At 46.8% G+C, this 26,693-nt stretch overlaps 1 protein-coding gene across 1 annotated transcript in view; it reads right to left on the reverse strand.

Annotated features, from left to right (window-relative positions):
* Positions 1 to 6,645: 6,645 nt before the first annotated feature.
* The window catches only part of POLA2 (DNA polymerase alpha 2, accessory subunit), a 51,713-nt gene continuing 31,665 nt past the window's right edge, over positions 6,646 to 26,693 (reverse strand). The window contains exons 15-18 of the mRNA XM_067472423.1: positions 17,090 to 17,196; positions 9,126 to 9,185; positions 8,553 to 8,679; positions 6,646 to 6,894 (exon numbers count right to left, since the gene is read on the reverse strand). Coding sequence (XP_067328524.1) covers positions 6,748 to 6,894; positions 8,553 to 8,679; positions 9,126 to 9,185; positions 17,090 to 17,196 — 441 coding nt within the window. The 3' untranslated portion in view covers positions 6,646 to 6,747. The remainder of the gene's footprint in view (positions 6,895 to 8,552; positions 8,680 to 9,125; positions 9,186 to 17,089; positions 17,197 to 26,693) is intronic.

The raw sequence follows: 26,693 nt of genomic DNA on the forward strand, positions 1-26,693 counted from the left end.
ACTCCGGGGCAGAGAGTTCCACTGCTAAACAGCTCTCACAGTCAGGAAGTTCTTCCTCATGTTCAGATGGAATCTCCTCTCTTGTAGTTTGAAGCCATTGCTCCACGTCCTAGGCTCACAGAAGCAGACCAAAACAACACAACCAGCCTTAAAATATCAATAACAAAACAATAGGCGGCGAGAACAGGCATAGTCCGGGTTGTTCACCCGTCAAAAGCTTGCCGGAAAAGAAAGGTTTTACAGGCTTTCCAAAAAGCAAGTTGGTCTCGGATAGTTCGGGTTTCAACTGGCAAGGCATTCCATAAATAAGGGGCTACGATCGAGAAAGCTCTTTGCCTAGTAGATGACAAATGATAAGTCCAGATGTTAGGAACTTCAAGCAAATTTTGGTCTTCAGACCGGAGTAATCTCTGGGGTTGCTAGGGGGTTGGTCAAGTTACGCTGGCCCCAGACCATGTAAGGCCTTAAAGGTTAGTACCAGCACCTTGAAAGTGATCCGGTACTCAATCGGTAGCCAGTGCAGCTGTTGGAGAATTGGGGTGATGCGACACCTCGCCGGCATCCCGATGAGAAGACAAGCTGCCGCATTTTGCACCAGCTTCAGTTTCCAGATCACTGACAAAGGAAGACCAATGTAGAGGGTGTTACAGTAGTCAAGCCTCGAGATGACCATCACCTGAATCATAGAATCAAAGAGTTGGAAGAGACCTCCTGGGCCATCCAGTCCAACCCCCTGCCAAGAAGCAGGAATATTGCACTCAAATCACCCCTGACAGATGGCCATCCAGCCTCTGTTTAAAAGCTTCCAAAGAAGGAGCCTCCATCACACTCCGGGGCAGAAAGTTCCACTGCTGAATGGCTCTCACAGTCAGGAAGTTCTTCCTCGTGTTCAGATGGAATCTCCTCTCTTGTAGTTTGAAGCCATTCTTCCGCGTCCTAGTCTCCAAGGAAGCAGAAAACAAGCTTCCTTCCTCCTCCCTGTGGCTTCCTCTCACATATTTATATATGGCTATCATATCTCCTCTCAGCCTTCTCCAGGCTAAACATGTCCAGCTCCTTAAGCTGCTCCTCAGTTTGAAGTTTGAAGCCATTGTTCCGCGTCCTAGTCTCCAAGGAAGCAGAAAACAAGCTTGCTCCCTCCTCTTCCTCTCACATATTTATACATGGCTATCATATCTCCTCTCAGCCTTCTCTTCTTCAGGCTAAACATGTCCAGCTCCTTAAGCCGCTCCTCATAGGGCTTGTTCTCCAGACCCTTGATCATTTGAGTCGCCTTCCTCTGGACACATTCCAGCTTGTCAATATCTCTCTTGAATTGTGGTGCCCAGAATTGGACACAATATTCCAGGTGTGGTCTAACCAAAGCAGAATAGAGGGGTAGCATGACTTCCCTAAATCTAGACACTATGCTCCTATTGATGCATGCCAAAATAATGTTGGCTATTTTTGCAGCCACATCACATTGTTGGCTCATGTTTAACTTGTTGTCCACGAGGACTCCAAGACTAGGACGCAGAACAATGGCTTCAAACTACAAGAAAGTAAATTCCACCTGAACATGAGGAAGAACTTCCTGACTGTGAGAGCTGTTCAGCAGTGGAACTCTCTGCCCCAGATTGTGGTGGAGGCTCCTTCTTTGGAAGCTTTTAAACAGAGGCTGGATGGCCATCTGTCGGGGGTGCTTTGAATGCAATTTTCCTGCTTCTTGGCAGGGGGTTGGATTGGATGGCCCATGAGGTCTCTTCCAACTTTATGATTCTATAGTTACAGCAACATCTGTTATAGAACTCCAGTATGCTGATGACAACGTCATCTTTGTGCATTCAGAAGACCTACAAGCTACTCTAAACACCTTCGCAGAGGTGCTTTGAATGCAATTTTCCTGCTTCTTGGCACAATGGGGTTGGACTGGATGGCCCACGAGGTCTCTTCCAATTTTATGATTCTATGGTTACAACAACATCTGTTATAGAACTCCAGTATGCTGATGACAACGTCATCTATGTGCATTCAGAAGACCTACAAGCTACTCTAACACCTTCGCAGAGGTGCTTTGAATGCAATTTTCCTGCTTCTTGGCACAATGGGGTTGGACTGGATGGCCCATGAGGTCTCCTCCAACTCTATGATCCTCCAATCTGCTGGGAATCCTCCTTCTCCTGACCCTAAGTAACACCAACTTGTCCTCATTCATAAAATGTTAATTACAGTGTTTTAAAACGACCTTCCGTGCTGACAGCGAGCAGGGTGGCGTTCCTATATAGTAATAAAATGTAATTAAAACGATCCACGTTCCAAAACGTATCATCAAAAATGGGCAGCAAAGCCAAAGGAATAAAAGAAAACAATGGAAGACGACAAGGATTTGAATTAAGGAATGCGAGCGTCTTTCCGAGGAGGATCAACGGCTTGACGCCTGCGGGCCTCCAACAAAGCGTCCTTTAACATAAATGTTTGATCCCATAGAGACCTGTTCTGGAAGCAGCTCGTTTGGAAACGGCACATATATGTGCGAACGTGAGCAAGCGCAGGCTTGAATCCAGGCATTCCTTCCTCCCCATCGCAAACCCAAGACGTGTTTCCCTGTCATAAATACCAGCGTCCAAAGGTAACTTCAGCAACGTCAGAAACAAGGTCCAAGGCTAATCTCCTTGGCCCATGCTGAAGGTTATAGGCATAAATACCAAAACCCTTTCAAACGCCAGGGTGAAATTCCCTGTCCTGGCTGCAGCAAAGGCTGTACAGCCATCTGTCGGGAGAGCTTCGACTGTGTCCTCCTGCTTGGCGGCATGGGTTTGGACTGGATGGGCTTTGGGGTCCCTTCCAACTCTAGGATTCTATAATACTCACCATCTTTGATAATAATAATGATGGAGTCTCCTTCTCTGGAAGTTTTGAAGCAGAAGATGGGTGTACATCTGTTGGGAGGGCTTCGATTGTGTCTTCCTGCCCAGCAGAATGGGGTTGGACTGGATGGTCCTTTGAGTTCCTTCCAACGCTAGGATTCTATAATCATCATCATCACCTTTGATCATAATAATGAGCATCTGATGGCTGGATGGTCATCTGTTGGGAGGGTTATGATTGTCTTCCTGCCCAGCAGAATGGGGTTAGACTGGATGGTCCTTTGAGTTCCTTCCAACGCTAGGATTCCATAATCATCATCATCACCTTTGATCATAATAATGAGCATTTGATGGCTGGATGGTCATCTGTTGGGAGGGTTTTGATTGTGTTCTCCTGCCTATCAGAATGGGGTTGGACTGGATGGTCCTTTGAGTTCTTTCCAACGCTAGGATTCCATAATCATCATCATCACCTTTGATCATAATAATGAGCATCTGATGGCTGGATGGTCATCTGTTGGGAGGGTTTTGATTGTGTTCTCTTGCCTAGCAGAATGGGGTTGGACTGGATTGCTTTTGGGGTCCTTCTAACTCTAGGATTCTATAATCATCATCTTTGATGATAATAATGATGATGGAGTCTCCTTCTCTGGAAGTTTCGAAGCAGAGGATGGATGTACATCTGTTGGGAGGGGTTTGATTGTGTCTTCCTGCCTAGCAGAATGAGGTTTACCTGGATAGCCCTTGGAGGTCCTTCCAACTCTAGAATTCTATAATCATCATCATCATCTTTGATAAAAATAATTACCTGATGGCTGGATGGTCATCTGTCAGGAGGGCTTTGATTGTGTCTTCTTGACTAGCAGAATGGGGTTGGCCTAGATGGCCCTTGAAGTTCCTTCCAACACTAGGATTCTACAATCATCATCATCTTTGATAATAATTATGATCAGCTGTATGGTTATCTGTTGGGAGGATGTTGATTGTGTTCTCTTCCCTAGCAGAACGGGGTTGGACTGGGTGGCCTTTGGGGTCCCTTCCAAGTCTAGGATTCAATAATAATAATAATAATAATAATAATAATAATAATAATAATCTTTGATAATAATAATAATAATAATAATGATCATCTGATGGCTGGATGGCCAACTGTCAGGAGGGCTTTGATTGTATCTTCCTGCCTAGCAGAATGGGGTTGCACTGGATAGTGCTTAGAGTTCCTTCCAAGGCTAGGATTCTATAATAATAATAATGATCTTTGATAATAATAATTATGATCAGCTGATGACTGGATGGTCATCTGTCAGGAGGGCTTTGATTGTGTCTTCTTGACTAGCAGAATGGGGTTGGCCTAGATGGCCCTTGAAGTTCCTTCCAACACTAGGATTCTACAATCATCATCATCATCTTTGATAATAATTATGATCAGCTGTATGGTCATCTGTTGGGAGGATTTTGATTGTGTTCTCTTCCCTAGCAGAATGGAGTTGGACTGGGTGGCCTTTGGGGTCCCTTCCAATGCTAGGATTCTATAATTATCATCATCATCATCATCATCGATAATAATTATGATTACCTGATGGCTGGATGGTCATCTGTTGGGAGGGCTTTGATTGTGTCTTCCTGCCTAGCAGAACGGGGTTGGACTGGATGGCCCTTGGAGCTCCTTCCAACGCTAGGATTTGATCATCATCATCATCATCTTTAATCATAATAATGATCAGCTGGATGGCTTTGGGGTCCCTTCCAACCCTAGAATTCTATAACAATCATCATCACCGTCTTTGATAATAATAATGAGTCTCCTTCTCTGGAGGTTTTTCAGCAGAGGCTGGATGGCCAACTGTTGGGAGGGCTTTGATTGTGTCTTCTTGACTAGCAGAATGAGGTTGGACTGGATGGCCTTTGGGGTCCCTTCTAGGATTCTATAACAACCACCACCACCACCACCTTCTTCTTCTTCTTCGATAATAATAATAATAATGATTATCTGATGGCTGGATGGCCAACTGTCGGGAGACCTTTGATTGTATCTTCCTACCTAGCAGAATGGGGTTGGACTGGATGGCCCTTGAAGTTCCTTCCAACAATAGGATTCTATAATCATCATCATCATCATCATCATCATGAGCATCTGATGGCTGGATGGCCAACTATTGGGAGGGCTTTGATTGTGTCTTCTTGCCTAGCAGAATGGGGTTGGACTGGATGGCCCTTGGAGTTCCTTCCAACGCTAGGATTCTATAATCATCATCATCATCATTCTTATCTTTGATAAGAATTATGATCAGCTTATGGCTGTATGGTCATCTGTCGGGAGGGCTTTGATTGTGTCTTCTTGACTAGCAGAATGGGGTTGGACCTTCCTTCCAAGGCTAGGATTCTACAATCATCATCATAATCTTTGATAATAATTATGATCAGCTGATGGCTGTATGGTCATCTGTCGGGAGTGTTTTGATTGTCTTCTCTTGTCTAGCAGAATGGGGTTGGACTAGATTGCTTTTGGGGTCCCTTTCAACTCTAGGATTCTAGAATAATAATAATAATAATAATAATAATAATGATAATAATCTTTGATAATAATAATAATAATAATAATAATAATAATGATCATCTGATGGCTGGATGGTCATCTGTTGGGAGGGCTTTGATTGTGTCTTCTTGTCTAGCAGAATGGGACTGGATGGCCCTTGGAGTTCCTTCCAACGCTAGGATTCTATCATCATCATCATCATCATCATCATCTTTGATAAGAATTATGATCAGCTGATGGCTGTATGGTCATCTGCCGGGAGGCCTTTGATTGTGTCTTAGAATCATAGAATCAAAGAGGTGGAAGAGACCTCATGGGCCATCCAGTCCAACCCCCTGCCAAGAAGCAGGTATATTGCATTCAAATCACCCAACAGATGGCCATCCAGCCTCAGTTTAAAAGCTTCCAAAGGAGGAGCCTCCACCACACTTCGGGGCAGAGAGTTCCACTGCTGAACGGCTCTCACAGTCAGGAAGTTCTTCCTCATGTTCAGATGGAATCTCCTCTCTTGTAGTTTGAAGCCATTGTTCCATTGCATCCTAGTCTCCAAGGAAGCAGAAAACAAGCTTGCTCCCTCCTCCCTGTGGCTTCCTCTCACATATTTATACATGGCTATCATATCCCCTCTCAGCCTTCTCTTCTTCAGGCTAAACATGCCCAGCTCCTTAAGCCGCTCCTCATAGGGCTTGTTCTTGGTCTTCTTGACTAGCAGAATGGGGTTAGACATTCCTTCCAAGGCTAGGATTCTACAATCATCATCGTCATCTTTGATCATAATAATGATCAGCTGATGGCTGGATGGCCATCTGTTGGGAGGGCTTTGATTGTGTTCTCCTGCCTAGCAGAATGGGGTTGGACTGGATTGCTTTTGGGGTCCCTTCCAACTCTAGGATTCTAGAATAATAATAATAATAATAATCTTTGATAATAATAATAATAATAATAATAATAATAATAATAATAATATAATAATCTGATGACTGGATGGCCAACTGTCGGGAGGGCTTTGATTGTTGGATTGGATAGTGCTTGGGGTTCCATCCAACTCTAGGATTCTATAATAATTTGACCAACAGATCAATTCCTGCTCCGCAAATTGGGCTGGACTGGATGGTCTTTGGGGGTCCCTTCGAACTCTAGGATTCCATGATTCTAAGCCACACTCTCTCAGCCTCAGAGAAAGGCCAAGACCAACCTCCCTCGGAACAAACCTTGCCAAGAAAATCCCAATGACTTGGAGGCACACACAATCACAACATATAATGCAAGGCAAGGTAGTACTTTATGTCGCCATAGAAAAGGCCAGATCCTGACGGGAGACCGAAACAGCTCCAACCGGTTTGTTGATAGGGATCATAAATGCAGTTAGATCTTGACCACTTGAGCAGAGACGCAGGGGCTTTGGGACCCTTCCTCGGAGACCTTTCGTTGGAGATACAAACGCCCGTAAGTGCCTCCCACGTGGCCTTTTGTTAGGCGGCCGGGATTTATGCAGACGCACCGGAGGATGTCCTGCGGAGGCACAAAACCAAGGGAGACGCTGAACACAAAGGCAATGTTTACATGGAAAAACACAATCCGAGATTGCTAAGTCACATGGAAAGCTTTGTATTCTTCACACACACATGCATTTCTCTAGGACGGAACCGTGGCTGGATCTACATTGCCAAATAATGCCAATCAAACAGCATGGTATGGGTCTACGCTGATGATAATACAATGCCGTTCAAATTGCATTCTATGGGTCTTCACTGAGTATACAATGCCATACATATTGCATTCTATGGGTCTACGCTGAGCATAATATAATGCCTTTCATACCGCATTCTATGGGTCTACGCTGAGCATAATATAATGCCGTTCATACTGCATTCTATGGGTCTTCACTGTGCATAATATAATGCCATCCATACTACATTCTATGGGTCTACATTGTGCGTAATATAATGCCGTTCAAATTGCATTCTATGGGTCTTCACTGAGCATATAATGCCGTTCATACTGCATTCTATGGGTCTACACTGTGCATAATATAATGGCATTCAGACTGCATTCTATGGGTCTACACTGTGCATAATATAATGCCATCCATACTACATTCTATGGGTCTACACTGTGCATAATATAATGCCATTAATACCGCATTCTATGGGTCTACACTGTGCATAATATAATGCCATTCAGACTGCATTCTATGGGTCGACACTGTGCATAATATAATGCCATTAATACCGCATTCTATGGGTCGACACTGTGCATAATATAATGCCGTTCAAACTGCATTTTATGGGTCTTCACTGAGCATTTAATGCTGTCCATACTGCATTCTATGGGTTGACACTGTGCATAATATAATGGCATTCAGACTGCATTCTATGGGTCTTCACTGTGCATAATATAATGCCATCCATACTGCATTCTATGGATCTACATTGTGCGTAATATAATGCCGTTCAAATTGCATTCTGTGGGTCTTCACTGAGCATATAATGCCGTTCACACTGCATTCTATGGGTCTTCACTGAGCATATAATGCAATTCATACTACATTCTGTGGGTCTACACTGTTCATAATATAATGCCGTTCAAATTGCATTCTATGGGACTTCACAGAGCATAATATAATGCCATTCAAATTGCATTCGATGGGTCTTCACTGAGCATATAATGCCATTCATACTGCATTCTATGGGTCTACACTGTGCATAATATAATGCCGTTCAAATTGCATTCTATGGGTCTTCACTGAGAAATGCACCTCTTCATGTCAACCTATCGAGGTGAATGAGTCTTTTCACAGCTGATGCTTACACAAAATAAAATAAAATAAAATAAAATAAAATAAATAATAAAATAATAAATAAATAAATAATAAAAATAATATATAAAATAAAAATATATAAAATAAATAAAATAAAATAATAAAAAATATAAAATATAATATAAATTAAAATATAAAATTAAATATAAAATATAAAATAAAATAAAATAAAATAAAACATAAAATAAAATATAATACAATATAAAATAAAATAATAAAATAAAATAAAATAAAATAGGAGTAAGACGGATGCTGCCCTGGATGGACGTATTCAGTTGTTGAACCTAAAACCATTCCAACATTATGCCGAAATAATAACGTGTGGCTATCTCCAATATTTTCTCCAGACCTTAATGAAAAACTTCAAATCCGACGGAGTGATCAGGACGTCGGGCGTGACGGGCAAAGAGGCGTACGGGTAGAAATTCTCATAATCCACATTCATCTCTTCGGCAGGAGGGTAGAGCGGATAGTAACTGCTCAGGATTGCAGGGAGGGTGGAGAAAAAAAGAGAGGAGATCCCATTACTTCCCCATTCGGAGACGCTCCCTCCGCAGCTGCTGCTTCTCCTCTCTCCCCTGGGTACCAACCTGATGCCAAGCTGGACTTCACAACACCGCGGCTAAATTCCAGCCCTGCGGTCTCGGCATTCAAGGCCAAAAAAGGCACCACGCACGTTCCCATCACTGGAATATATCCAGAGAAGGGCGACCAAAACGTTCAAGGGTTTGGAAGCCAGCTTTGGCCTCTGCAGTTGGAATTCAACTTGTGGTGTGTCTTCCATTACATCACCCTCTTGAGCCCAGAGGACTTCTGACAACGTGCAGAGAGCTGGAGGAGTGTCCGTGAGCCATTGCCCCAACATTTTGGTGCCCAACGTGGGAACTGGGAATGTTCGGGTTGCTGTAACCAAAGCTCTTACCTCCGCTGAGTCAAGATGTGCTTGAGGATGCGAGAGAAGCGATCCAACCCGCTGGAAGAACTGGGCAGGGAAACAAAAAAGAGGCACAAAATATCATCATCATCATCATCATCATCATTTAATAACTTATTAATCACCCTCCATCCAAGAATGCTCCAGGCGATTTACAGCTAAATTATAAAAGATAAAATACATACATACAAAAATTAAAAATCAACAGAGATCACACTAAAACACACTAAAACAGTGGATGTGGCTCTGAATGAGACATGCCGCATTATCACGGGGTGTCTGCGCCCTACACCACTGGAGAAAGTACACTGCTTAGCCGGTATTGCACCACCTGACATCCGCCGGGAAGTGGCAGCCAATAGTGAAAGGACCAAGGCAGAGACATCTCCAGCTCATCCCCTGTTTGGGTATCAGCCAGCATGTCAACGACTTAAATCTAGACATAGTTTTCTAAGATCTACAGAGACACTCGCTGGAACACCTCAGCAAGCGAGAGTCCAAAAGTGGCAGGCTCAAACCCAGCACCTCAACCAATGGCTGATACCAAATGAGAAACTCCCTCCTGGGCACACAGAAGTCTGGGCGACTTGGAAGGCGCTGAACAGACTGCGCTCTGGCACCACGAGATGCAGAGCCAACCTTCAGAAATGGGGCTACAAAGTGGAACCCTCGACATGTGAGTGTGGAGAAGAGCAAACCACTGACCACCTGCTGCAATGCAACATGAGCCCAGCCACATTCACAAGGGAGGACCTTCTTGCAGCAACACCGGAGACACTCCAAGTGGCCAGATACTGGTCAAAGGACATTTAACCAACTACCAAACTCACAAGTTTTGTATTTTTCTGTTTGTTTGCTTTGTTCTGTTAGAAATGTAATATAATTGACTGGTTGCTCTGACACGACAAATAAAATAACAGAGATCGAATGCTCTAGCAAAAAGCCTGGTCTTAAGTGCGAGAGTAAGAGGCCTTAAGTCACGCATGGCTCTCATGTAGGGCGGCAAGGAATTCCACAAGGCCAGGGCAGAAATAGAGAAAGCCCATCTGCGCCTGGTCCTTTCCAAGTGCACTTCTCTAGGACCCGGTATATGGAGTAAGTCATGTTGGGCTGATTATTGTGACCTCCGATGATGCGAGAAGGAGAGGCGGTCCCTAAGGTACGATGGACCCTGGCCGGAAAGAATTTTAAAGGTCAGAACTAGCATCTTAGACAGGCCACGGTACTCAGTTGGAAGCCAATGTCAATGTTGCGGCACTGGTGTTATATGGCATTTCATGGGCATTCTTGTGAGTAACCTGGCTGCCGCATTCTGAACAATACGAAGCTTTTGGGTCGTAGACATCGGAAGGCCAACATACAGGGCGTTGCAATAGTCCAGCCTAGACGTGACCGTGGCATGGATGACAGTTGCCAGAGCCTCGTCAGAGAGGTAGGGTGCCAATTGCCTCGCTTGTCGTAGATGGAAAAAGGCCTGTTTGCTGGCAGCAGCGACCTGAGCTTCCATTGCCAGCTGCGAATCCAGGACGACACCTAAGCTCTTAACAGTGGTCAATGGAGATAGGGCGGCACCATCGAAGGTGGGCAACGGATGAGTCAGACCTGCCGGGCGGCCATGCCAGAGAATCTCAGTCATCGACGGGTTCACCTTCAATCTGGCACGTAGCCAGTTTGACAGAGCTTCCAGACATAGGGTGAAATTGTCTGGAATCGACGTTGCTCCCGGCTCCAAGCGCAACAGGAGTTGGGTATCGTCGGCATATTGGTAGCAGTCCAGGCCGAAACTCCGAGCCAAACTAGCAAGGGGTCTAACGTAGATGTTGAAGAGAAGAGGAGAGAGAATTGCACCTTGGGGGAGCCCACATAGGAGGGGGGATCTATCGGAGACTTGATCCATGTACTCCACGCGTTGACTCTGGTTCCGGAGAAATGAGTTGAACCAATTGAGGGCCTGACCACAAACTCCAGACACGGCAAGACGGTGAATCATTAGATAGTAGTCGACGGTGTCAAACGCTGCGGTAAGGTCGAGAAGTACCAGTAGCACGGATCCACCGTTGTCAGAATGGCAATGGAGTTTATCTGTAATGGCAACCAGGACTGTTTCCGTCCCATGACCCGGGCGAAAACCTGACTGGAAAAGGTCCAGGCCAGCTGTGACATCCAGGAATTGCTGCAATTGTCCCAGTACAGCCCGTTCTATCACCTTGCCTAAGAATGGCAGATTAGAAACAGGACGGTAATTGGCAAGGGTCATAGGATCCAAGCTAGGGACAAACCCTTGTCTCTTTTAGGTTGTCCGGAAAAAAACCCTGTTCAAGAGAGCCATGGATTATACTGGGCAACGGATCCAAGCAGCTCTTGATCAGCCAAGACGGGCACGGATCAAGAGAACAGGTGGTTGCTTTTGCAGTAGCCAAAATTCTGGCAACATCCTCCGTGTGAAGCGGTGTAAATATTGTGAAACTGGGCCAGAAAACCCACGTAAACTGTTCGAATGTAGCTTCCCCTATAAACCATCAAGGATTTTAAGATCTTCTGGAGAGGCCCTGCTCTCAGTCCCACCACATTCGCAATCGCGCTTGGTGGGGACGAGAGATAGGGCCTTCTCTGTGGTGCCCCCCCCTCCCCCGGCTATGGAACTCTCTCCTCAGATATTCCTGTACTGTCTCTTTACCTATATTGTGCTGCCTTTCCCCTACTGCATCCTCTGCTCCATCTTTCTCAAGCCAAGCACTGTTCACCTATGGGGTAAAGGAGCTGGGGGTGGTGACGGTCGACAGGGAGCTCTGGTGTGGGCTGGTCCATGAGATCACGAAGAGTCGGAGACGACTGAACGAATGAACAACAACAACCTATGGGGGGGGGGGGAGAGACTAAGCCGCACGATGACGCTTTTGGGTCCTGAATCATGCCTGATTCATCCTCATCTTCCTCTCTGACGCTCAGCCTAGTTTCCCCTTCCACCCCTCAAATTTGCCACGGGATCACACACTCAACTGTCTGGAGATTAGCAAGGGATTCTTTAGAAAGAGCAATAGGGATTGGGCAACAAGGTGAGATCACCAAAGGGCCATGAGATCACCCACCAAGAAGGAAGAATAGTGAATTTTCCACTATTTTGGATCACTGCCCGATTTTTTAGAATTGTCTTCCCTGACTACATGACTGTCTTTGCAACTACCATTATCTCCATCTAGTGTGACAAATGCATCTCCAACACAACATTATTCAAACATGTCGTTCCACAACTCTCTTCAAGCCCAATCACCATAAAATCATACTTGGTGCGGACTTGTGCTGTTACACCCAGACGTTGTAAAAATAAAACTAAGATGTGCTGCTCTCTATGTCTGAGAGAACTGCGAGTGTCTTTCGTTAGAAGTTTGAGATATTCAGCAACTGAGGCCATTAAAGGTTTTGAACAAGTGGACAACAAGTTAAACATGAGCCAACAATGTGATGTGGTGGCAAAAAAAGCTAATGGGATTTTGGCCTGCATCAATAGGAGCATAGTGTCTAGGTCCAGGGAAGTCATGCTCCCCAGGCTCTAATCCACTTTGGTTAGACCACACCTGGAATATTGTGTCCAATTCTGGGCACCACAATTGAAGAGAGATATTGACAAGCTGGAATGTGTCCAAGGAGGGTGACTCAAATGATAAAGGATCTGGAGAACAAGCCCTATGAGGAGCGGCTTAAGGAGCTGGGCATGTTTAGCCTGAAGAAGAGAAGGCTGAGAGGAGATATGATAGCCATGTATAAATATGTGAGAGGAAGCCACAGGGAGGAGGGAGCAAGCTTGTTTTCTGCTTCCCTGGAGACTAGGACACGGAACAATGGCTTCAAACTACAAGAGAGGAGATTCCATCTGAACATGAGGAAGAACTTCCTGACTGTGAGAGCCGTTCAGCAGTGGAACTCTCTGCCCCGGAGTGTGGTGGAGGCTCCTTCTTTGGAGGCTTTTAAACAGATGCTGGATGGTCATCTGTCAGGGTGATTTGCATGCAATATTCCTGCTTCTTGGCAGGGGGTTGAACTGGATGGCCCATGAGGTCGCTTCCAACTCTTTGATTCTATGATTCTATGAACATGACGAAGAACTTCCTGACTGTGAGAGCCGTTCAGAAGTGGAACTCTCTGCCCTGGAGTGTGGTGGAGGCTCCTTCTTTGGAGGCTTTTAAACAGAGGCTGGATGGCCATCTGTCAGGGGTCTTTTGAATGCAATATTCCTGCTTCTTGGCAGAATGGGGTTGGACTGGATGGCCCATGAGGTCTCTTCCAACTTTTTGATTTTATGATTCTATGAACATCAAAAAAGGGATATTTATTCTTCAAAGTCCTTGCAGACTTGGCACAGTTCATCAAAGTTACAAACAGAACAGTCAATTGGCGAAGTAATAGATTATCTTTCTTTCCTTTCCTTGAGTTATTAAGGCAACCTTTCCCCAAAATGGCAGATAAGCTAACACTGACAAAGAAAGAGCAAGAAATACTGTTTACCCACAAGCATAAAGAAATCACATATATTAGAAACCATTACTTTATTTTCCAGATCACCAGACTGGGCCACAGCATTGCATGGCAGGGGATGGCTAGTAAGAAATATTATTATAATAAACATATAATAATACTAATAAATACATCTATACACATAATAAAAGGGAATATATGTGTGTATGTGGCTGGGGTGTACACTTACACAGAAAAGCCCCCACCTCCACAAACAACTATAGCTCCCACTACTCGGGAGACACCAATGGCCCTCGCTCCAATGACATTTCATGTTATAGTGAATGCCATGGACATGTCCAAGAGCCCTGCCCATGTCCTCCACAAACACTATCCTGCCCACCACCCAAGTGAAGGCTTTCCTACAGGGACAATTTCCTCGTAGATTTGATGTGTTTCCTCCACCACAGACATCCCAGTGTTTCTTTCTCTCTCCATTGGTGCGGAATTTCCAAGATCCCACCCACTGCCTCTTCCATAACCCTTTCCCACTCTTTTCTGCGGAGAACAGTAAACAGAGTGGAATTGATGAGGCCATAAAGAAGACTCCAGCAAAGCATTCCAGCGGGGAAGCATGTGGGGAATGCGGAAGTGCTTCATCAGCGTCGCAGATGGACGATGAAAGCGACAGCTCCCCTGGCGGCCAGAAAAAGTTAAATAGCCTCTGTGTATGTCTGTATATGTTTGTATGTCAAAAATTGGCATTGAATGTTTGCCATATATGTGTACACTGTAATCCGCCCTGAGTCCCCTGCGGGGTGAGAAGAAGGGCGGAATATAAATACTATAAATAAATAAATAAACAAACTGAATATACTGGAGGGGGTTGGGGGATGGACTCAACATGACGGAGGTTGTAGTTCACCCTGTATCAAAACACTGTGACCCCCACACTACACTTGGCTTTGGGAGGGAATTCACCTTGATTTGGGGGAGTTGCAGTTCACCCACATCCATAGAGAACTGTGGATCCAAACAACAATGGCGTTGTGGTTCACTTACATCCAGAGCGCACTATGAACCCAAACAATGATGGATCTGGACCAAATTGAGGGTACCCGATATACCCAAATTTGAATACTGGTAGGTTTTGGGGGGGAGTTGGCTACGACATTTGGGAGTTGTAGCTACTGGAATGTATAGTTCACCTGCAATCAAAGAGCACTCTGAACCTCACCAACAATGGACCTGAACCTGTTTACACTCAGAATCTGTTGAAGTTGTTTGCAATTTATAATGTAGATTTCAAAATTCAGTAGCTATGTGCCGAGTGTATTCCTATGTGGAAAGAGTTAACTGGACCATGGAGGGAACGGCATTCCTAGAGAGGTCATAAATCAAGTGTATAGAATGAATGGACGCTTCCTGCGTCATTCGTCATACGTCACTCTGGAATGGAAGAGGTGTGGACTAGTACTGATAACAGTAGTTCGTGTGTTCGCAATGTTACTATCATAGAATCATAGAATCAAAGAGTTGGAAGAGACCTCATGGGCCATCCAGTCCAACCCCATTCTGCCAAGAAGCAGGAATATTGCATTCAAATCACTCCTGACAGATGGCCATCCAGCCTCTGTTTAAAGGTTTCCAAAGAAGGAGCCTCCACCACACTCCTGGGCAGAGAGTTCCACTGCTGAACGGCTCTCACAATCAGGACGTTCTTCCTCATGTTCAGATGGAATCTCCTCTCTTGTAGTTTGAAGCCATTGTTCCGCGTCCTAGTCTCCAAGGAAGCAGAAAACAAGCTTGCTCCCTCCTCCCTGTGGCTTCCTCTCACATATTTATACATGGCTATCATATCTCCTCTCAGCCTTCTCTTCTTCAGGCTAAACATGCCCAGCTCCTTAAGCCGCTCCTCATAGGGCTTGTTCTCCAGACCCTTGATCATTTTAGTCGCCCTCCTCTGGACACATTCCAGTTTGTCAATATCTCTCTTCAATTGTGGTGCCCAGAATTGGACACAATATTCCAGGTGTGGTCTAACCAAAGCGGAATAGAGCATGGGGAGCATTACTTCCCTGGATCTAGACACTAGACTCCTATTGATGCAGGTCAAAATCCCATTGGCTTTTTTTGCTGCCACATCACACTGTTGGCTCATGTTTAACTTGTTGTCCATTTGTTCAAAGCCTTTAATGGCCTCAGTTGCTGAATATCTCAAACTTCTAAAGAAAGACACTCGCAGTTCTCTCAGCTCCTTAAGCCGCTCCTCATAGGGCTTGTTCTCCAGACCCTTGATCATTTTAGTCGCCCTCCTCTGGACACATTCCGGATGGACGGTGAGAAGCAAGTTTACGATGTGCTGAGTGTTAAGTAGCTTCTAATGTACATAGCTGTAAAATAAAGTAGTTTATAGCCTAAAGTGGCTGTGATTGATCGTGTTCGTGCCTTGCTGTGCGGCCGATGTCACTGACAGAATACTCATGATCAACAAAAAGTATTGGAGTGTTTTGGGGGGAATTCACCTCGATTTGGGGGGGTTGTAGTTCACTTACATCCAGAGAGCTCTATGAACCCAAACGATGATGTATCTGGACCACACTTGGCACACATACCCAATATGCCCACATTTGAATACTGGGGGTGGGGGGTGGGGGGTTTGGAGAGATTTACCTTGATTTTTGGGAGTTGTAGTTCATCTACAACCAGAGAAACTGTGAACCCTACCAACGATGGACCTGGACCGAACTTGACATACAGAGCCCCCATGACCCACTAGATCAGTGTTTCTCAACCTGGGGGTCGGGACCCCTGAGGGGGTCACGAAGGGGTGTCAGAGGGGTCACCAAAGACCATCAGAAAACACAGTATTTTCTGTTGGTCATGGGATTGTGTGTAGGAAGTTTGGTCCAATTCTATCATTGGTGGGGTTCAGAACGCTCCTTGATTGTAGGTGAACTATAAATCCCAGTATCTACAACTCCCAAATGTCAAAGTCTATTGTCCCCAAACCCCATCAGTGTTCTCATTTGGGCATATTGAGTATCCGTGCTAAGTTTGGTCCAGATCCATCATTGTTTGAGCCCACAGCGCTCTTTGGATGTAGGCGAACTACAACTCCCAAACTCAAGGTTAATGCCCACCAAACCCTTCCAGTATTTTTCGTTGCTCATGGGAGTTCTCTGTGCAAACTTTGGTTTAATTCCATTGTTGGTGGGGTTCAGAATGCTCTTTGCTTACATGTTAACTATAAATCCCAGCAACTACAACTCCCAAATGACAAAATCAATCCCCTCGCCAACCCCACTAGTATTCAAATTTGGGCATACCAGGTATTTGTGCCAAATGTGCTCCAGTGAATGAAAATACATCCTGCAGATCATTATTTACATGGTGATTCATAATGTTAGGGTTATGGTTGGGGGTCACCAGAACAAGAGGAACTGTATTAAGGGGTCGCGGCATTAGGAAGATTGAGAACCACTGCACTAGATACATACCTGCTAATTTCTTCAGAGCCCATATGGAAAAGCAGGTCCACCGATGTCAGGCCCAAGACCACCCCATTGATCTCCAATGTGCAAGGATCTGAGGCAAAGAGCACCCTCTGAAAAGAGACAAAAAGGGGAGAGAGTTGGTCAGTTTGCAAAACAGCAGAGCCCTCGACACAGATTTCTAATTCAATTTAATGTAGCTTTTAAAAGATTTACAAGAGAAACATAGAATCCTAGAGTTGAAAGAGACCTCATGGGCCATCCAGTCCAACCCCATTCTGCCAAGACGCAGGAAAATTGCATTCAAAGCACCCCTGACAGATGGCCATCCAGCCTCTGTTTAAAAGCTTCCAAAGAAGGAGCCTCCACCACACTCCGGGGCAGAGAGTTCCACTGCTGAACGGCTCTCACAGTCAGGAAGCTTGGAAGAGCTCTGTACATAATAAAACAAGAAATGTACAACATACATATAACATGCACATATGTTAAGTTGTATGTATGTTGTCTCTGTGTGTGTGTGTGTGTGTGTATACTGGGCCAGAGATGAAGAGAGAGGGGCTCAGGGGACAGTTCCACCTTGTCTCCTGTGCTATGCTAATAATATAATATAATATAATATAATATAATATAATAATATTATAATGTAACACAATATACTCCTCCTCCTCCTCCTACTACTACTACTACTACTAATAATAATAATAATATATTATAATTATATATGTTATAGGTAGGTAAGGTAGTCCCCTGACATTAAGTCCAGTCATGTCTGACTCTGGGGTGTGGTACTCATCTCCATTTCTAAGCCGAAGAGCCAGTGTTGTCTGTAGACACCTCCAAGGTCATGTGGCCAGCATGACTGCATGGAGCACTGTTACCTTCCCACCGGAGCGGTACCTATTGATCTACTCACATTTGCATGTTTTCAAACTGCTAGGTTGGCAGAAGCTAGGGCTGACAGCGGAAGCTCACGCCGCTCCCCAGAATCGAACCTGCGACCTTTCGATCAACAAGCTCAGCAGCTCAGTGCTTTAATACACTGCGCCACCGGGGGCTCCTTATATATGTTATACTACATGTAATATTACTAAAAATATTACATTATAATAGTATAGTACAATATAGTATCCAGCCTCTGTTTAAAAGCTTCCAAAGAAGGAGCCTCCACCACACTTCGGGGCAGAGAGTTCCACTGCTGAACGGCTCTCAGAGTCAGGAAGCTCGGAGGAGCTCTGTACATAATAAAGCAAGAAATGTACAACATACATATAATATGCACATATCTTAAGTTGTATGTGTGTTGTGTGTGTGTGTGGGTATACTGGGCAGGAGTGAAGAGAGGAGGGGGCAGGGGACAGTTCCACCTTATCTCCTGTGCTATGCTAATAATATAATATAATATAATATAATATAATATAATATAATATAATATATTATATTATAATGGCGCTCCATGCAGTCATGCCGGCCACATGACCTTGGAGGTGTCTACAGACAACGCTGGATCTTTGGCTTAGAAATGGAGATGAGCACCACACCCCAGAGTCAGACATGACTGGACTTAATGTCAGGGGACTACCTTTACCTAATATAATATAATATAATATAATCTATATAAATAAAAATGTAGTGTTCGTTTGTGGGATTAACAGCACTCAAAAACCACTGGAGAAATTGCTGCCAAATTTGGACACAAGGCACCTAACAACCCAATGTATGTCCTTCACTCAAAAATTATGATTTTGTCATTTGGGAGCTGTTGTTGCTGGGATTTATAGTTCACCTACAATCAAAGAGCATTCTGAACTCCATCAACGATGGAATTGAATTATAAGTTGCTTACCTGTAACTGTAGTTTCCTGAGTAGTCACCTACGAATTTGCACACATGGTATTCCTGCGCCTGCGCAGTTCAACTTCGGAACCTTCTAGAATTAAAAGAAGACATTTTAAGACATTGCCTGGCCCCGCCCCCCCTCCCCCCTCCCCTCTCGAGTGTATATATAGCCCACGCGGGGCCAGGCCCCCTCAGTTCTCTTCCGCCAAATCGCAGAAGGCGGGGGCATGACACTCGAGGGGAGGAAGGGCGGGTTGTGCAAATTCGTAGGTGACTACTCAGGAAACTACAGTTACAGGTAAGCAACTTATAATTTCCTGTCGTAGTCAACTACGAATTGCACACATGGTAGACTAGCAAGCTACTAACCCTGGAAGGTGGGCGTCATGCCACCGCCGAGAACAAAACCGATCTCCCAAACTCAGCTGCCCTCCTGGAAACCACATCCAGCTTGTAGTGCGACACGAAGGTAAGTGGCGTCGTCCAGATGGCCGCCTTGCAGATAGCATCCAATGACACACCCCTCATGAAGGCAACAGACGTCGACATCGCTCGGGTCGAGTGGCCCTTAACCTGTTGAGGTAAGTCTTTTCCCGACAGTTTGTAACACAAACGAATCGTGGACACCATCCAAGAGGAAAAACGCTGAGAAGAAACCGGCAGACCCCTTGTATCTTTACGATACTTAATAAACAGTCTTGGGGTCTTCCTTATCCCCGCTGTTCTGTCTACATAAAATGCCAGAGCCCTACGAACATCCAGGCAATGCCAACCCTTCTCTAGGGACGTTGTAGGATTTTGAAAAAAGGAAGGGAGAACAATCTCCTGCGACATATGAAAAGTCGTAGAAACTTTGGGAAGAAAAGCAATGTCTGTGCGCAAAACAACCTTATCTTTATGGAATTTAAGATAAGGCGGGTCGACCCGTAATGCGCACAATTCACTGGCCCTCCGAGCCGATGTAATGGCCACTAAAAAGGCCACCTTCCATGAAAGATATGATAAATCTATTGTCGCCAGCGGCTCAAAGGGAGGCCTCATCAAAGCAGATAACACCAACTCTAAACTCCATGAAGGGGAAACAGGGGCTACACAAGGCCTAGTATTAGCAATACCCCTCAAGAAAGTTTTAACTACTGGGTCCCCAAAACATGAGGGGAGACCCGCTTTGCGCCGAAACCAAGAAATGGCGGCTAAATAACACTTTAAAGACGAACCCGAAAGGCCCGCATCTAACAGTGAGACCAAAAAATCAAGAACCAACGAAACGGGTGCTTTCTCGGGCACAATACCCTTTTGTGCCGTAAAATTTTTAAACCTAGCCCATTTATATAAGTAAGATCTTTTCGTAGAGGGCCTATGAGCCGCTTCGATAATAGAGAGGACCGGCTGAGATAGATCAGAAAAAACAGTCAATGGCTCGGTCTCACGAGCCACGCTGTAAGCCCGAGCTGATGAACCTCGGGATACAGCACCTGCCCCCCTTGAGACGTCAGGAGATCTGATCTGTGGCGAAAATGGAGAAATTTGCTCCCTGACAATTGAAAGAGTGGGGCAAACCAAGGCTGGCGAGGCCACCAGGGAGTCACTAGGACGCAATGCGCATTGTCCCTTCTGATTTTCGCCACCACCCGAAGTAGCAGAGGGAAGGGGGGAAACGCATAAACCAGTCTGCCTCCCCAATTGTGGAGAAACGCATCCCCTAGGCAACCTATCTGCGGCCTCGGATGACAACGGGCGCAAAACAACCGGCACTTGGTGTTCTGAGGAGTCGCAAACAAGTCCACCTCCGGCACGCCCCAGAGTCTGAACAGGTCGGTCGAGACCTCCCTGTTTAGGGACCACTCGTGGTGGGCCATGGGACTCCTGCTCAGTACATCCGCGAGACCGTTGTCCACCCCCGGGATGTGCGTGACTATGAGATGGATCCCCCTGCTGATGCACCAATTCCAAATTTCCAGGCACAGGTCCAGCAAGGGTCCTGAGTGGGTGCCGCCTTGTTTGTTTAGATAGTACAGCACCGTGGTGTTGTCGGTGAGTACTTGGATGACTTTTCCTGACACCACTCTTTCGAAAGACTTCAGACCCCTGTCCACCGCAAGTAGCTCGAGCATGTTTATGTGCATGGCGGCTTCGCTTGTGGACCACGCCCCGTGGGCGATTAGACCCTGGGAGTGAGCCCCCCACCCCGTGAGGGACGAGTCTGTAGTCATAGACCTGACAGGAGACGGAGGCTGGAAGGGGAGGCCCTGGCAAACCCAGCACTCGTCCGTCCACTCCGAAAGAGAGTGTCTGATATTGGGTGGGATTACAAGTCTGGTAGAAGGGTGGTCCCAAAGGGGGTTGAAAACTGACAGAAACCAAAACTGAAGGGGCCGCATTTTCAGTTGGGCGTAAGGGGTGACAGCTGTGGTCGACGCCATATGCCCCAATAACACCTGTACTTGCTTCGCTGTGATTGTGGGAGCAGCGACAGCCTGACTGACTAACTCCCGCAATTTGATGAAACGGTCTGGAGGAAGATAGGCCTTCTGGGAGACAGAGTCCAACAGTGCCCCGATGAACTGAATCCGTCTGACAGGTGTGAGGGAAGACTTCTCCAGATTGATGACCAGACCTAGGGACTGGAGTAAAGACAAAATGATAGAGACATGATGTTTTAGCTGCTCAGGCGAGCTGGCAACAATCAGCCAATCATCAATATAGGGGTAAACCGTTATTCCCCTGGTGCGGAGATGAGCCGCTACCACCGACATACATTTAGTAAAAACCCTGGGCGCTGTCGAAAGCCCGAAAGGGAGGGCGTTGTAACAGTAAGCCTGGTGGCCAATCATGAAGGCCAAAAATCTACGGTGCTGAGGGACTATGGAGATATGAAAATAGGCATCCCTTAAGTCCACCGTAGCGAACCAAGCGCCCTGGAATAGCAATGGCAGGATCATGGACAAAGTGACCATTCTGAATCTCTTTGGCGAAATGTGTTTATTAAGAGATCTAAGATCCATAATGGCTCGGAAGCCTCCACTTCGTTTATTCACCAAAAAGTACCGTGAGAAAAAACAGTATTGAAACATAGCGGGGTTAACGACAGACACGGCCCCTTTACCCAACAAGGTTTGAACTTCCCCTAACAGGGGCAAAGAAACAGGTGTGGAAATCAGTTCTCCCGTAGGAGGTACATCTTCGAACTCAATCCTGTAACCATTCTTAACAATAGAAAGGACCCATTTATCCGAGGTGATTCGTGCCCACGCATCGTAAAAGGGGGCCAACCTCTCATAGAACGATGTAGGAACCGGGCAACAGGCCCCAGATGGTTCAACCGGTAAACCAAATGACTGAGGAACCAAGGAACAATCTCCCTCTGGTTGACCCCTGCAAAGCCCCCCCTCCATGTCAAACCCGCTTCTTGGAGGCTGGTTGGGATCTGGGTTTATTTTGGAACGATTGAAATTTAGCTCTGGATCCATAGGGGGCTCTACGATTAGTTTGGAACCTAGAGAAACCCGAGTTACGATTCCTATAAGGGCCTGCAAAGGAGTTGGAATAGGGCCTGCGGAAACCGGAAGGCTGTTGTTGCTGCCACCGTGATTTTGGCTGCGGGCTCGACTGCCATGAGTAACCAAATTTACTAGCCGCCTGGCGGACCTCCTGCTTACTCTTTAACTTTTCGTCAGTTTCTGGGTTGAAAAGACCATCCACATGCAGTGGAAGGTCTTCTGCTAGGGCCTTGCCCTCGTCCGAAAGACTGGCCGCCCTAAGCCAAGCGTGCCTCCTGATCGAAGTGGCGGTGGCAAAAAGATTGCCCGCCACTTCGGCCAGGTGCTTCGCAAAATCCTTCTGGAAGCGCGACAACACAATGGCTTCCTCCTGCAAAGCTTTGGGGAAGCGTTGGTTCTCTGGTGGCAGGGAGTCTAAATGAGGCAAAATCTGCATCCACAAAAATTTTTGGTAACCCGCCATGTAGGTGGCAAAATGGGACATCCGCGTGAGTAGTCCCGCTGAAATGTGGGCCTTCCTTCCCAATGAATCCACCTTTCTACCCTCTCTATCGGGGGGAGTGGTTAAAGCGCCTTTCTGGCGTTTAGATTTGGCCACCTCGGCCACCACGGTATTAGGGCGAGGGGGGTTAGAAACCCATTTCGCCGATGACAAGTCAATTCTGTACAGAGAGTCTACTCTCCTGGGGATGGCAGCCACCGAGGGTGGGGCAACATCGGACACTCTCGCCAATTTGAGGAGGTAAGGAAGGGGAGGCAAGGCTGTGGAGGACGCGATGTTCTGCTCATCCAACGGGAACATCGGGTCCTCCACGTGTTCGGAAGGCTTTGGGGCCGGTAAGTCCAGGGCTTTTATCATCCTGCCCAAGAGAGAGGCAAATTTATTGAAATCAGGGGGTCTATCCAAAGTCTCGTCTGCAGCCCCCGCGGCCTGGGCGGACGCAGGGGAGTCGGGGGCTGAGTCAAAGTTCTCAACGTCCTCAAGTCTATAGTCCGGCTCCTCTCCAGCCAGGTCATTCGGCTGGGCAGCGGTGATCTGCAGATCCCCTTCGCAAAGCATTGGAAGGAGGGGGGTACCCTGAGTGGAGGGAGGTACTGGGTTTCCTCCCCTACCTGATGCCACCGCAGAAGAGTGCACCACAGTAGAAGGATGCGCCATAAAACTGGAACTTCCAGGCAGTACACTTGAAGGCCCCTGGGGAGGGGGAGGGGCGACCGGCGCTGCCACACTGTGTCCTGGAATGGGCAGGACTGGAGTGGACGATATCGGAAGGGGCGTCTGGAAAGGGCCCGGTGTGGGCACAAACACGTACTGCCCTGTCGAAGACAGCTGCCAGAAACCTTGACATGGCAGAGATGGAGGCGCTGGAGCAGGCATCCGGCGTCCCCTGCGGGAGGAGGATCGGGACCATCTGGAGCGGCGTCTCCTCCTCGAGCAACCAGAGGAGGAGGAGGAGGAGGAGGATGAGGAAGAAGAAGAGGGCGATCTGCGCCTCCGACGCCTGGACCCCCGAGAGCATCGTGATGGCGAACGCGCGCGCCTCGGCCTGCGCGAACCTCGCCGCTGTAGATCTGGTGGCTGTAAAATCCTCTCTTCACCTCCGCGCTCGCGTTCGGCAGGCATCGAGGGAGGGGAGGCGCGCTGTGGAGCTGCGTCTCCAAATATGGAAGGGGAGGGGCCCGCCATGAGAAGAGGGGGCGAAGCCACGCCCACGCCTGGGAGGAGAGCCGGCATCGAGGGAGTCAGCTGGTCGGCAGGAGCAATCCCGGTATCGGGAGGGACTGTCTCTCCTGCCTGCGCTCCCAGATCCCCCGACATCGGAGGGGTAAGGCCAGGCATCATCAGAGGCGAGACCGCCCGCCCCTCGATCAGGGGCGGCGCCGGTGCGGAGGACGCAGGGGCCGCTTCCCCTGCTGGAAGCACTGGCAGCAAGCTCGTGGGGCCTATCGGCTGGGCCGAGGCCGAAGGCTGCTGGAAAGAGGCTTGCGGAGCCTCCAGAGAGGGCGCTCGCTCTCCCCGCTGGTGCGCAGGCGTGAGGCGCGTCGGGGGGGAGTGAAGAGCTGCTGCGTTTCCCGCCTTTCTAATGGAGCCCGAAGGCCCCGGGGCAGCCAGGGCGCCATCTTGGGTGGCATCTTTAGCCTTTTTGATCTTCTTTTTGGCCACTCCGCCATGTTGTGGCTGCTTAAAATCGGGTAAGTTTACCGGCTTGGCGGCCTGGGCGGCCGGGGGTGGCGGGAGGAGAGCTCTCTCATACAGGGCGGCTTTTAATCTAGAGACCCTGTTCTTGCGGGTCTGAGGCGTAAAGGCCTGGCAGATCTTGCAGGATTGGCCCAGATGAGCTTCCCCCAGGCAAGTGAGACACAATGAGTGCCCATCCGTGTCCGGAAGAGTGTTGGGACACTGGGTGCACTTTTTAAACGACGTGGTCGCCATTAGAGCGGTGCTGGGGCGAGCCGTCAAAACCAGTCGGGGGATAGACAAGAGAGAGGTCGATAGAACAGTCCAGGTCAGAGAGCCAGAGAAACACGATAGCCAGTCCGGGTCTAAAACAAGAGTCTACCTACGAGTTGTCACGAAGAAGGTTCTCTAGTTGAATCGCTGGGCGGATAAAGAGAACTGGAGGGGGCCTGGCCCCGCGTGGGCTATATATACACTCGAGAGGGGAGGGGGGAGGGGGGGCGGGGCCAGGCAATGTCTTAAAATGTCTTCTTTTAATTCTAGAAGGTTCCGAAGTTGAACTGCGCAGGCGCAGGAATACCATGTGTGCAATTCGTAGTTGACTACGACAGGAAACCAAACTTGGCACACAGAACTCCCCTGACCAACAGAAAATACTGGAAGGGTTTTGGTGGGCATTGATCTTGAGTTTGGGAGTTGTAGTTCACCTATATCCAGAGAGCACTATGGACTCAAACAATGATGGATCTGGACCAAACTTGGCACAAGCACTCAATATGCCCAAATATGAACACAGGTGGAGTTTGGGGGAAATAGACCTTGACATTTGACAGTTGTAATTACTGGGATTTATAGTTCACCTACAATCATTCTAAATCCCACCAACGTTAGAATTGGGCCAAACCTTCCACACAGAAGCCCCATGACCAACAAAAAATACTGTGTTTTCTGATGGTCTTTGGTGATCCCACTAACACCTCTTTATGACCTCTGCAGGGGTCCCGACCCCCAGGTTGAGAAATGGTGCCTTAAGGCCATCCAGTCGAACTCCCTTCACCAGGCAAGAAAACATAACTAAAACCCTCCTGATAAACAGTCATCCAGCCATAGGTATAGATAGATAGATATGATTCACACACACACACACACATATATATACGTATATGACAGATATAGTATCATAGATTTGAAAGGGACCCCTAAAGAAGGACAATTATATGTTGCATGTTACAGAGTGGGCACACTAGACAATCTGCATGTTCCTGAGTAGGCAAAACAAGAAATACTGTTGACCCACAAGCATCAAGAAATTACATATATTAGAAACCAACACTTTCTCATTACTTTATTTTCCAGATCACCAAACTGGGCCACAGCAATGCGTGGCAGGGGATAGCTAGTATCTATCTATATATATAAATGTTCTGTGCATAATGAGTACCTTAAAAACAAAAGAACCAATGAACGAAATCACACCAAATTTGGCAACAAAACGTCTCACAACACAAGGAGTGACCATCACTCAAAAAATTAAGATTTTGTCATTTGGGAGTTGTAGTTGCTGGGATTTATAGTTCACCTACAATCAAAGAGCATTCTGAACTCCATCAATGATGGAACTGAACCAAACTTGGCACACAGAACTCCCCTGACCAACGGAAAATACTGGAAGGGTTTTGGTGGGCATTGATCTTGAGTTTGGGAGTTGTTGTTCACCTACATCCAGAGAGCACTGTGGACTCAAACAATGATGGATCTGGACCAAACTTGGCACAAGCACTCAAGACGCCCAAATACGAACACAGATGGAGTTTGGGGGAAATAGACCTTGACATTTGGGAGTTGTAGTCACTGGGATTCACAGTTCACCTACAATCAAAGAGTATTCTGAACCCTATCAATGACAGAATTGGGCCAAATGTCCCACACAGAATCCCCATGACCAACAGAAATTACTTAAGGCCATCCAATCCAACTCCCTTCATCAGGGCAAGAAAACATAATCAAAGCCCTCCTGACAAAGAGCCATCCAGCCATAGATATAGATAGATAGATATGATTCACACACAGAGAGATATAGTATCATAGATATGAA

This window comes from Anolis sagrei, chromosome 12, assembly GCF_037176765.1.
Source record: "Anolis sagrei isolate rAnoSag1 chromosome 12, rAnoSag1.mat, whole genome shotgun sequence".
In the NCBI taxonomy this organism is placed as follows: Eukaryota; Metazoa; Chordata; class Lepidosauria; order Squamata; family Dactyloidae; genus Anolis; species Anolis sagrei.